The sequence below is a fragment of the Piliocolobus tephrosceles genome, chromosome 5 (assembly GCF_002776525.5).
Source record: "Piliocolobus tephrosceles isolate RC106 chromosome 5, ASM277652v3, whole genome shotgun sequence".
Taxonomy (NCBI): Eukaryota; Metazoa; Chordata; class Mammalia; order Primates; family Cercopithecidae; genus Piliocolobus; species Piliocolobus tephrosceles.
Window position 1 is genome coordinate 98,789,822 of NC_045438.1, and position 12,108 is coordinate 98,801,929.

At 42.1% G+C, this 12,108-nt stretch overlaps 1 protein-coding gene across 1 annotated transcript in view; it reads right to left on the bottom strand.

Moving 5' to 3' along the window:
* Positions 1-9,392: 9,392 nt before the first annotated feature.
* MTO1 (mitochondrial tRNA translation optimization 1) overlaps positions 9,393-12,108 on the bottom strand; it is a 40,354-nt gene continuing 37,638 nt past the window's right edge. Inside the window, exon 11 of the mRNA XM_026454534.2 lies at positions 9,393-9,733. Within this exon, the coding sequence (XP_026310319.1) occupies positions 9,572-9,733 (162 nt within the window). The 3' untranslated portion in view covers positions 9,393-9,571. The remainder of the gene's footprint in view (positions 9,734-12,108) is intronic.

Sequence of the window (12,108 nt, forward strand, 5' to 3'; positions counted from 1 at the left end):
GAGCTTGTTAAACATAAATGCCAAGCCCTTTCCAACTGAATCAGACTTGTTTATGGTAAAGCTTGACCATCTACACTTTTAGCAAGCTCTATTGGATTTCTGATGTCCAGCCGAGTTTGAGAGTCAGTGCTCAGGGCTTGTCAATCATATATTCCATTAGTGTTTTCTAAATAACAGCTTTATCGATACATGTCACATACAATAAAATTCACTTTTTTTTTTTGGAGACAGAGTCATACACTGTTGCTCAGGTGTCCTTCACTGCAGCCTCAACCTCCTAGGCTCAAGCCATCCCCCCACCTCAGTCTCCTGAGAAGCTGGGACTACAGGCACAAGCCACCACGCCCAGCTGATTTCTCAATTTTTTTGTAGAGATGGGGTCTCACTACGTTGCTCAGCCTGGTCTTGAACTCCGTCTCAAAAAAGAAAAAAAAAAGTGCCCTTAAAAAAAATATATTTCTTGGCCGGGCGCGGTGGCTCAAGCCTGTAATCCCAGCACTTTGGGAGGCCGAGACGGGCGGATCACGAGGTCAGAAGATCCAGACCATCCTGGCTAACATGGCGAAACCCCGTCTCTACTAAAAAATACAAAAAACTAGCCGGGCGACATGGCGGGCGCCTGTAGTCCCAGCTACTCGGGAGGCTGAGGCAGGAGAATGGCGTGAACCCGGGAGGCGGAGCTTGCAGTGAGCTGAGATCCGGCCACTGCACTCCAGCCTGGGCGGCAGAGCGAGACTCCGTCTCAAAAAAAAATAAATATATATAAAAATATAAATAAATATATATATATATATTTCTTTTGATAAGAAGTGCCCTTTTAGGCCGGGCATGGTGGCTCACTCCTGTAATTTCAGCACTTTGGGAGGCCAAGGCGGGAGGATCACCTGGGGTCGGGAGTTTGAGACCAGCCTGACCAACATGGAGAAACCCTGTCTCTACCAAAATTACAAAATTAGCCGGGCATGGTGGCGCATGCCCGTAATCCCAGCTACTTGGGAGGCTGAGGCAGGAGAATCACCTGAACCTGGGAAGCAGAGGTTGCGGTGAGCTGAGATCAGGCCATTGCACTCCAGCCTGGGCAACAAGAGCAAAACTTCGTCTCAAAAAAAAAAAAAAAAGGCGCTTTTTTTTGAGGTGAAGTCTCACTCTCTCACCCAGGCTGAAGTGCAGTGGTGCGATCTCGGCTCACTGCAACTTCCGCCTCCCAGGTCAAGCGATTCTCCTGCCTCAGCCTCCAAAGTAGCTGGGATTACAGGCAAGTGCCACCACACACTATTAATTTTTGTATTTTTGGTAGAGACGGGGTTTCACCATGTTGGCCAGGCTGGTCTTGAACTCCTGACCTTGTGATCCGCCCACCTTGGCCTCCCAAAGTGCTGGGATTACAGGCGTGAGCCACCAGGCCCAGCCAAGAAGTTCCCTTTTTAAGGGCAAAGAAGCCACCCAGAAGAGCCCTTTACAATCCATTAGGTCAGTTAATACCCCAGCCTCAGGCCTAGAGCAAACGCTGGGGGACTGCAATGACCAAGACTGGTTTAAACTAATGAAGATTTAGCTTCTGGGACTACAGGGGAAAGAGAATGAACAAAATCCAAACTCTTTTGACAAGGAAGAGGGTAGAGGACAGTCATGATTATTGGGAAGACAACCAGCAGTATTCGTCATAAGCAAACTATTTCTAATCTTCAAGTCTTGTTTCCTTCCCTTGTTTCCTAGAATGGGAACAGTTTTATCATGTGGTTAAATGCAATATCACATTTAAAGCACTTCACGTATGGCACACTAAACATTTATTAGGTAGTAGTTGATTTTGCCTTTTATAAAATCTCTAATGAAGGTTTTGTTTTCCTTAAAGGGTCATGTGATACATTTAGTAATATGAAAAAGTTTTCTCCTGGTCCCTTTGAGCCAGAAATAACGTTAGTGCCAGGAAGCTCAAAGTTGGCATTTGACATTTAAGTGTAATCTGCCTTTTCCTCAGCTGATCTTTAATCTTAAACTGTTCTATTTTATTTTAAAATGTCTCAGCTATGTTTTTAGAAACAGGCAGGAGATAAATTATCAACAAATAAATGAAATATATTTGGGGGACCGTTATACATACACAAATTAATCATCTGCCTTTAAATTTTTTATTATGCATATATTATTTTATAATTATATGGCCGGGCGCGGTGGCTCAAGCCTGTAATCCCAGCACTTTGGGAGGCCGAGATGGGCGGATCATGAGGTCAGGAGATCGAGACCATCCTGGCTAACACGGTGAAACCCCATCTCTACTAAAAAATACAAAAAATTAGCCGGGCGAGGTGGGGGCGCCTGTAGTCCCAGCTACTCGGGAGGCTGAGGCAGGAGAATGGCGTAAACCCAGGAGGCGGAGCTTGCAGTGAGCCGAGATCCGGCCACTGCACTCCAGTCCGGGCAACAGAGCGAGACTCTGTCTCAAAAAAAAAATAATAATAATAATTATATGTAACATACACACACACAGACACACACATATATACCTTTGTTTGTTTTCAGTTTTGCTATGTTGCCCAGGCTGGCCTCGAACTCCTAGACTTAGTTGATCCTCCTGCTTCACCCTTCCAAGTAGCTGGGACCACAGGTGCACACCACCATGCTTAGCTTCAAATGGCTTTTAAAAAAAATTGTATCTGGTGTGGTGACTCAAGCCTATAATCCCAGCACTTTGGGAGGCTGAGGCAGGATCGCTTCAGTCCAGGAGTTTGAGACCAGCCTGGGCAACATAGCAAGACCACGTCTCTACAAAAATAAAAATTAATTGGGCATGGCGGTGCATACCTGTAGTCCCAGCTACTTGGGAGACAGAGGTGGGAAGATTCCTTGAACCCTGGAGGTCAAGACTGCAGTGAGGCATGATCGCATCACTGCACTCATCTTGGGGGACAGAGTGAAACCCTGTCTGGGAAAAAAAAAAAAAAAAAGTGATAAGGCTGGGTGTGGTGGCTCACGCCTGTAATCCCAGCACTTTGGAGGCCGCAGTGTGTGGATCACCTGAGGTTGGGAGTTCGAGACCAGCCTGACCAACATGGAGAAACCCCGTCTCTACTAAAAATACAAAATTATCCAGGTGTGGTGGCACATGCCTGTAATCCCAGCTACTCAGGAGACTGAGGCAGGAGAATCGCTTGAACCCAGGAGACAGAGGTTGCGGTGACCTGATATTGCACCATTTCCACTCCAGCCTGGGCAACAAGAGTGAAACTCTATCTCAAAAAAAAAAAAAAAAAAAAAAGTGATAAAACACCGTATTAGTTCGTTTTCACGCGCTGATAAAGACATACCTGAAACTGGGAACAAAAAGAGGTTTAATTGGACTTGAAGTTCCACCTGGCTAGGGAAGCCTCAGAATCTTGGCAGGAGGCAAAAGGCACTTCTTACATGAGAAGCCAGAGAAAATGAGGAAGAAACAAAATCGGAAGCCCCTGATAAACCCATCAGATCTTGTGAGACTTATTCATTATCACAAGCAAGCATGGTAAAGACTGGCCCCCTGATTCAATTGCCTCCCTGTGAGTCCCTCCCACAACACGTGGGAATTCTGAGAGATACAATTCAAGCTGAGATTTGGGCAGGGACACAGCCAAACCATATCAAACAAAGAACATAAACATTTCCATCTTGGCCGTGCGCGGTGGCTCACGCCTGTAATCCCAGCACTTTGGGAGGCTGAGGGGGGTGGATCACGAGGTCAAGAGATCAAGACCATCTGGCTAACATGGTGAAACCTCATCTCTACTAAAAATACAAAAAATTAGATGGGCGTGGTGGTGCTCGCCTGTAGTCTCGGCTACTCGGGAGGCTGAGGCAGGAGAATCGCTTTAACCCAGAAGGCGGAGGTTACAGTGAGCCGAGATAGTGCCACTGCACTCCAGCCTAGGTGACAGAGCAAGACTCCGTCTCAAGAAAAAAAAAAAGAAAAAGAAAAATTCCATCTTAGCCATCTGTAAATGAACAGTTCATTGGCATTTAAAATATTCAAATTGTTGTACAACCATCACCATCAACCATCTCCAGAACTCTTTTCATCTTGCAAAACTGAAATTCTGGGCTAGGTGTAGTGGCTCACACCTGTAATCCCAGCACTTTGGGAGGCTGAAGTGGGTGGATCATGAGGTCAGGAGTTTGAGACTAGCCTGGACAACATGTGAAACCCTGTCTCTATTAAAAATACAAAAATTAGCTGGGCGTGGTGGCGGGCACCTATAATCCCAAATACTTGGGAGACTGAGGCAGAAGAATCATTTGAACCCAGGAGGCAGAGGTTGCAGTGAACCAAGATCACACCATTGCATTCCAGCCTGGGTGACGGTGCGAGGCTCCATCTCAAAAAAACAAAAACAAAAACAAAACAAAAAAACGGAAATTCTGTACCCACTAAAGAATAATTTCCTGTTTCTCCCTCCCCCATCCCCTGGTAACCATTTTTACTGTCTCTATGAATTCCAGTGCTCCAGGTAACTCTTATAAAGGGAATCATACAGTATTTGTATTTTTGTGACTAGCTGATTTACTTAACGTAACTTTTTCAAGGTTTATCCATGTTGTAGCATGTATATGAATTTCCTTCCCTTTTAAGGCTGTATAATATTCCATTGTATGTATATGCCATATTTTGTTTATCCTTTCATTCATTGGCAGATACTTGGGTTACTTCCAGCTTTTGGCTCTTGTGAATTAATGCTACTTTGAACATGAGTGTACAAATTTTTTTTTTTTTTTGAGACAGAGTCTTGCTCTGTCACCCAGGCTGGAGTGCAGTGACTTGATCTCAGCTCACTTTCATCTTCCAGGTTCAAGTGATTCTCGTGCCTCACTCGCCTGAGTAACTGGGATTACAGGCGCACGCCACCATGCCCAGCTAACTTCTGTATTTTAATAGAGATAGGGTTTCAACATGTTGGTCAGGCTGGTCTCAAACTCCTATTCTCAAGTGATCTGACCATGCTGGCAGATCTGTAATCCCAAAATGCTGGGATTACAGATGTGAACAACTGCATCCGGGCTTTTTTTAAGGCAGGGTCTCACTCTGTTGCCCAGGCTGGAGTGCAGTGGCATGCTATCAACTCACTGTAGCCTCAAACTCCCCAGCTCAAGTGATTCTCCTGCCTCAGCTCACAAGTTGCTGGAACAACAGGTACGTGCCGCCATGCTTGGCTAATTTTTGTATTTTTGGTAAAGATGGGGTTTCACCATGTTGCCTAGGCTGGTCTTGAACTTCTGAGCTGAAGTGATCTGCCTGGCCTCCCAAAGTGCTGGGATTACAGGTGTGAGCCACCGTGCCTGGCCTGTCACAAATATTTTAATCTCATTTAATTATTCATTTGAGTATAATACCATTTCTTGCCTTTAGTAGTATTCATTAATCTATTTAAAAAGCACGAGCATCTACAACTGTGATGTTGCTTACATTTATAAGGCTTATATCTTGTTGAGGTAGACAGATATTAACATTAAGGTAGGGCCAGGCACATGGTGGCTCATGCCTGTAATCTCACCTACACAGGAGGCTGAAGAGGAAGGATTACTTGAGCCCAGGACTTTGAGACCTCCTGGGCAACATAGTAAGACCCCATGTCTACAAAAACTTAAAAATTAGCCGTGCATGGTGGTGCACACCTGTAATCCCAGCTACTTGGAGGGCTGAGGTGGGAGAATAGCTTGAGCCAGGGAGCTTGGGGCTGCAGTGAGCTGTAATCATGCCACTGCATTCCAGCTGGGGTGGCAGAGTGAGATCTTGTCTCTAAATAAAAACATAAAATAAAAACATTAAGGTAGAATGAAATAAGTATAATAATAGAAGTATTGTGGAGAGGGAGTGTTAAGAGGAACAGTTAATTTTCACTGTGTGCATTCCAGCGTTAAGTGGCTCTTCCACATCAGAATAAACGCCTACTCTCTGTTGGTGGCTTTCCTGATACTCCTGACCACTTCTTCTGGACAGGGCATTCTTCTAGGAGTTGAAATTTCTGAAGTGGAAAAGCCATGGCTATTCCAATCTAGGTTGAAACTAAAAAATGACAAAATACTTTTAAAACCATCAGTAACGAAATTTAAGCTCTTGGCTATAAAGGAACTTCATTTTCAAGGCCATAATGATTTAATTTAGCATAGGTTCATATCTTCATCCTTCATCCTTCCTCCCCCAGTAATTTTACAAATGCTTAGTGTTTCTTAGCCATTTCTTATTTTTTGGTGTTCCTGTTGAATTGAATTGAAAAAATACCTGGCTCTTTTAACTGCTAGGCAGTCTGGTCTGTGGTGAATAGAGGAAGTCACAAGTACGGCGAGCTTTCATTGGCAGCTGATTATTGTCAGTGACGGGATTTCTATGAAGTAACTATATTGAGTAAAGTTACATTTTTAGCTGATTTCTTCCTAGGGCATCATATTCTGTAGCACTTCTGGCTAGCAGCACCAGAGGGTAGGCTGTTTTGACATATTAAGTGATGTAATTTTGTTTAACATACAAACATTGTGGATTTAAAGAGGTTTCAGGCCAGATGTGGTGGCTCATGCCTGTAATCCAAGCACTTTGGGAGGCCAAAGCAAGAGGATCACTTGAGGCCAGAAGTTCAAGACCAGCCTGGGCAACATAGTGAGACTTCACTCCTACAAATTTTTTTTTTTTTAAAACTTAACCAGGTATGGTGGCATGTGCCTGTAGTCCCAGCTACTTGGGAGGCTGAGGCATAAGGATCACTTAAGCCCAGCAGATCAAGGCTGCAGTGAGCTATGATTGTACCACTGCACTACAGCCTGGGCAACAGAGTGAGACCCTGTCTCTAAAAAATAAAATAAAGAAGTTCAGGCCAGGCACGGTGGCTCAAGCCTGTAATCCCAGCACTTTGGGAGGCCGAGACGGGCGGATCACGAGGTCAGGAGATTGAGACCATCCTGGCTAACACGGTGAAACCCCGTCTCTACTAAAAAAATACAAAAAACTAGCCGGGCAAGGTGGCGGGCGCCTGTAGTCCTAGCTACTCGGGAGGCTGAGGCTGGAGAATGGCATAAACCCGGGAGGCAGAGCTTGCAGTGAGCTGAGATCTGGCCACTGCACTCCAGCCTGGGCGACAGAGCGAGACTCCGTCTCAAAAAAAAAAAAAAAAAAAAAGAAGTTCACATCCTAAAGCAAATCATAGAATCTAAAATACATATTTTCCATGAAACATTTTTCAGTGAGAGTTACTATTGTAATGGAATAGCATTACAAACCTTCATTACAAAGAAACTTTAAAGTTTCTTTATATGTGTAGTGTCACTAGCCCCAAATTGTAGTTGTCAAGAACCTCCCAAAGCATTTGAACTTCCTGTTTATTTATTTATTTATTTTTTTGAGACAGAGTCTTACTCTGTGACAGGCTCTGTCTGGCTCACTGCACTCCAGTGCAGAGTCACTTGGCTCACTGCAGCCTCTGCCTCCTGAGTTCAAGTGATTCTTTTGCCTCAGCCTCCCAAGTAGCTGGGACTACAGGCGCATACCAACACACCCAGCTAATTTTTTTACTTTTAGTAGAGATGGGGTTTCACCATGTTAGGCAGGATGATCTCGATCTCCTGACCTTGTGATCTGCCTGCCTCAGCCTCCCAAAGTGCTGGGATTAAAGGCGTGAGCCACCGTGCCCGGCTACTTCCCGTTTCTTTAAGATAAATTTTTGTTATATTCTATTCAAAAGGCGCTCCATTCGTTGCTTTTACTCTTCTATTTAATCAGAAAAAAAAGTTTAGAAACAATGAATTTCATTATTTTGCTAAATAGGTAGCACAAAAACACAAAATACCTTCTTTTCTTTTCCTTTTTTTTTTTTTGAGACTGAGTCTCACTCTGTCACCCAGGCTGGAGTGCAGTGGCACAATCTCAGCTCACTGCAACCTCTGCCTCCCAGGTTCAAGCGATTCTCCTGCCTCAGCCTCCTGAGTAGCTGGGACTACAGGCTTGCGCCACCACGCCCAGCTCATTTTTATATTTTTAGTAGAGATGGGGTTTTGCCATGTTGGCCAGGCTGGTCCTGAACTCCTGACTTCAGGTGATCCACCCCCCCTCAGCCTCCCAAAGTGCTGGGATTACAGGCATGAGCCGCTGCACGCAGCCTCTTTTCAAAATATATATACAATGTGGTATTGTAATTAATATTGTCTCTGTAATAAGAATTTTGCCCAGGAGTAGCTATGACTAAAAGTTTCCACCTTTTGAAATTACTAAATCAAGTATTAAAAAGAATTCATCATTGCTAAATTATCCAGCATTACAAATACTTTTTACTTGTTACTGATCTTATTGCTTTCTGGAAAGACTAAAATTAGATAAAATAAACCCATGAAAACTAAGCTACATCCAAGTTGCCATATGCAATTACAGTAACAAGATACTTGGTTGCCTCACACCCATAATCAGGCTTAACATACACATCTGTAGCCAAAGTGACTTTGGGGCCCTCAGAACTCAGTTCTGAGTACCTGCTTTGGCCTGAAGCTGACATGGGAGCTTCTCCCTCGGCTGACACCAGAGATCCGGGTTGGAATTCCAGAGACAAGCAGGGCTGTCTGGCCCATTTGGCTGTATTCATCCCTTAGTCTATTCAGAATGGTTGAGGTATCTGAGTCAAAAGACCCAGCTGATTATCCCACTCTAACCCCTGTGACAGCATACCATCGAAGTACTAGAGAGGAAGAGGGGTACTAGCACTATTCTGTTTTTCCTGTCATTCTGACTTAAAAACAGGGAAACACCACTCACCAGTTACTATGGATCTGTCTTCATTGTTAAAAAATGATGGCCATGACAGTTTCTTAAGAAAATATTTTTATGGTATGATATAAAATCACTAACATTACTTAATTCTCCCATAACTAGGTCACCAAATAAGTATTCACATTGCGGATAATAGGAAACAATGGTGATTTCCAATCTTTCTATTTTATAGGGCTTTCATTAATGTTCAAAACAATTACCAGTGAGGATTTCCTGAAGAAGTACAGATTTCTGTCAACTTTCACCCTACATTCTATATTTCAATAGTACTAGCTAAATGATTCTGGATAATTTTATATAATCTCAAGTCTTTAGTCTTGAGAATTTAAGGGCTTTGATATTGCTTCCTAGCCTAGTATAACCAAGCAAAAGATTACTAACTCTCAAAACAAGTTGAATGATAAGACTTTTAATTTGTTAGACTTAACAGGCAAAGTCCCTATGAGTAGGCAAATCTGCATGTTGAGTTTTTTTCCAGGTTTAGTTTTAGGTTCATTCTCTCTCTCTTTGATGAACACTGCACAAAGTTATTGTATTAGAGCTCCTTAAAGAAAGAATACAAATTGTTTACAACTAGTTTTTTCATATACACAAAAAAGCACAATTTTAATTTCTATTTTTTCATATACACAAAAAAGCACAATTTTAATTTCTATTCCATTCGTAAATTAATGGCAAACCCACAGTAACCTAATAAAGCTATTTTAACATGTGCTAAATAATTATTTTATCTATACTCTCGTATATTGATCAAATTATTTACATGCTCTTTAAAAATCTTTTATGAATTGAAAGCTATAACTGTCTCTCTTGAAGTCTATCTGCATCACGTAAGCATTGATCAGTCTTGGGTGATTCATTCATAGCTGCCTGTCTTTGTTGAGTGGTCTTCACAAATCTCAGCAGATTGATGATGGCAGCAGGTGTTACTCCAGGTATACGACTAGCAGCCCCGATCTAAGAATCAATACCACAAGAGAAACATAAGTGAGCTATGCTATGTCAGATCAAATCTATTTTCCTCCAAATAACAATCTGTATAGTTTATACAATATTTTCTTAATTATTATTTTGATGTATTATCAATGTATTACCTCATAAAGTAGATAAAAGAAATATTATTTATGTCTTCATTTTACAAATGGGAAACTGAAGCACAGAAATGTTAAAATAGCTTGTGTAAGATTAAATAACTAATAGATGTTAGAGTATCTACTTTTTCTTCCCACTAAACTAAGAAAAACTGTAATCAAGTTCCTTTCTTCAAATATAGGTCCACAGTCCCTTATTTGAAATTCTTGAGGCCAGTCTGGGCAAAATAGTGGGACTCTGTCTCTACAGAAAATAAAAAAAAATTAGGTTAGCATAGTGGTGCATACTTGTAGTACTAGCCACTCAGAAAACAAAGGTGGGAGGATAGCTTGAGCCTGGGAGGTTGAGAATGCAGTGAGCTGTGATTATGCCACTGCACTCCAGCCTGGGTGACAGAGTAAGCCCCTCTCTCAAAAAAATAAAATGAAATGAAATCCTTGAGGCCATATGTTTTTGCAATAAGATACATATAATCCTTGAGGCTGTACATAACATAACAGCCTCAATAGTGTGTGGGGCAAGCACCCCACATTTTAAATCCTATTAATACTTCTGCAGTGTATTTTTACAGTGAAAGGTATGAATATTCACTCTGAACAGTATAAAGACCGTATAGCCTCATGTGAACTGAACTCAGTTTTGCTACCAAATGAGCTTGTGCAAACTTCTGCCAGAGCCTTTTGTATTACGGAATTGTGGGTAAGGGGTTCTGAACTCCTATGACCAGTGCTGTTCAGCTGAACTTTCTGTGATGATGGAAATCTTCTATAACATGTGCACTGCAATAATGCGGTGTCCAGTATGCTTGCCACTAGTCATATGTGGCTACTGGGCACTCGAAATGTGGCTAGTAAGACTGAAGAGCTAAATTTTACATTTTATTTAATTTTTTCTTTTTCTTTTCTTTTTTTTTTTTTTGAGACAGGGTCTCACTCTGTCACCCAGGCTGGGATGTAGTGGTACAATCATGACTTGCTGTAGTCTCTACCTCCTGGGCTCAAGTGATCCTCCCACCTCAGCCTCCCAAGTAGCTGGGACTACAGGTGCGTGCCACTGCACCTGGCCTATTTAATTTTAATTAATGTAAATAACCACAATTGGTGAGTGGCTATCATGTTGGGCAGTGTGGCAGTGTAGCCTATGATTATCCATACAAACATGACCTGAAATCAATAGGAAAGGACAGAGTTATAAAATTTAAGGCTTATTTTTCTGGTTTCCGTGATGACTGTTGCTAAGAATACCATGTCATATTAATGAAATCACTCCTCCCTGTAAAAATAGTTTTTTTCAAATTTTTCTACAGTCTGTACTTTTGTAATATGCCCCTTTATTTTATGAACCACTACTAAAAAAAAAAAAAAAATGCCCATTACACTGTGACACACCATCAACTTTTGAGATATTAAAGATGCAATTGGCCAGGCACTGTGGCTCACGCCTGTAATCCCAGGACTTTGAGAGGCCAAGGTGGATGGATCATGAGGTCGGGAGATCGAGTCCATCCCGGCCAACATGGTGAAACCATGTCTCTGCTAAAAATTAAAAAAAAAAAAATTAGCCAAGTGTGGTGGCGCATGCCTGTAGTCCCAGCTACTTGGGAGGCTGAGGTAGGGGAATCGCTTGAACCCAGGAGGTAGAGGTTGCAGTGAGCCGAGATTGTTCCACTGCATTCCAGCTTGGTGACAGAGTGAGACTCCATTTAAAAAAAAAAAAAAAAATGCAATTTTAGAGATATTAAAGTGTGGAGAAAAGTGTATCTCAGAATCAGTAAGTAAAGTTTATCAGTCTTTAAACATTTATTAGAAGCCCAATACTAATTACTACATAGCAAATTAAAGGTTTATTTGTTTACACAAAGGAACATGCATACACCCTTTCACAATCAGTCTGAAGTATGTGGTGGGGGCACTCTTTGGCTCCCCTCTTTCTCCCATTGGTTCCCAAGGCAACACTATGGAACTCCTAGGGAGGACTCCATGTAGTGACTTGAAAACCACTAATATGAGTTATATTTTAACCTAGTATGTTTTCCTTTAAGCCATACACGTGTACTATCTTGCATAGTTTGCACTGATGCTTTATCACGTGGCTGGGACTAGAGAATAGTTCCAATCAAACCAATTCTTGACTTCCAGTTATTTAATTAAAGTTAAGCTTTATCATCTCTCACACAGACATACCAACATCTGTCTTAGAAACATAAGAAATGTTTCTTATGTTCTTAGAAACATAAGAAA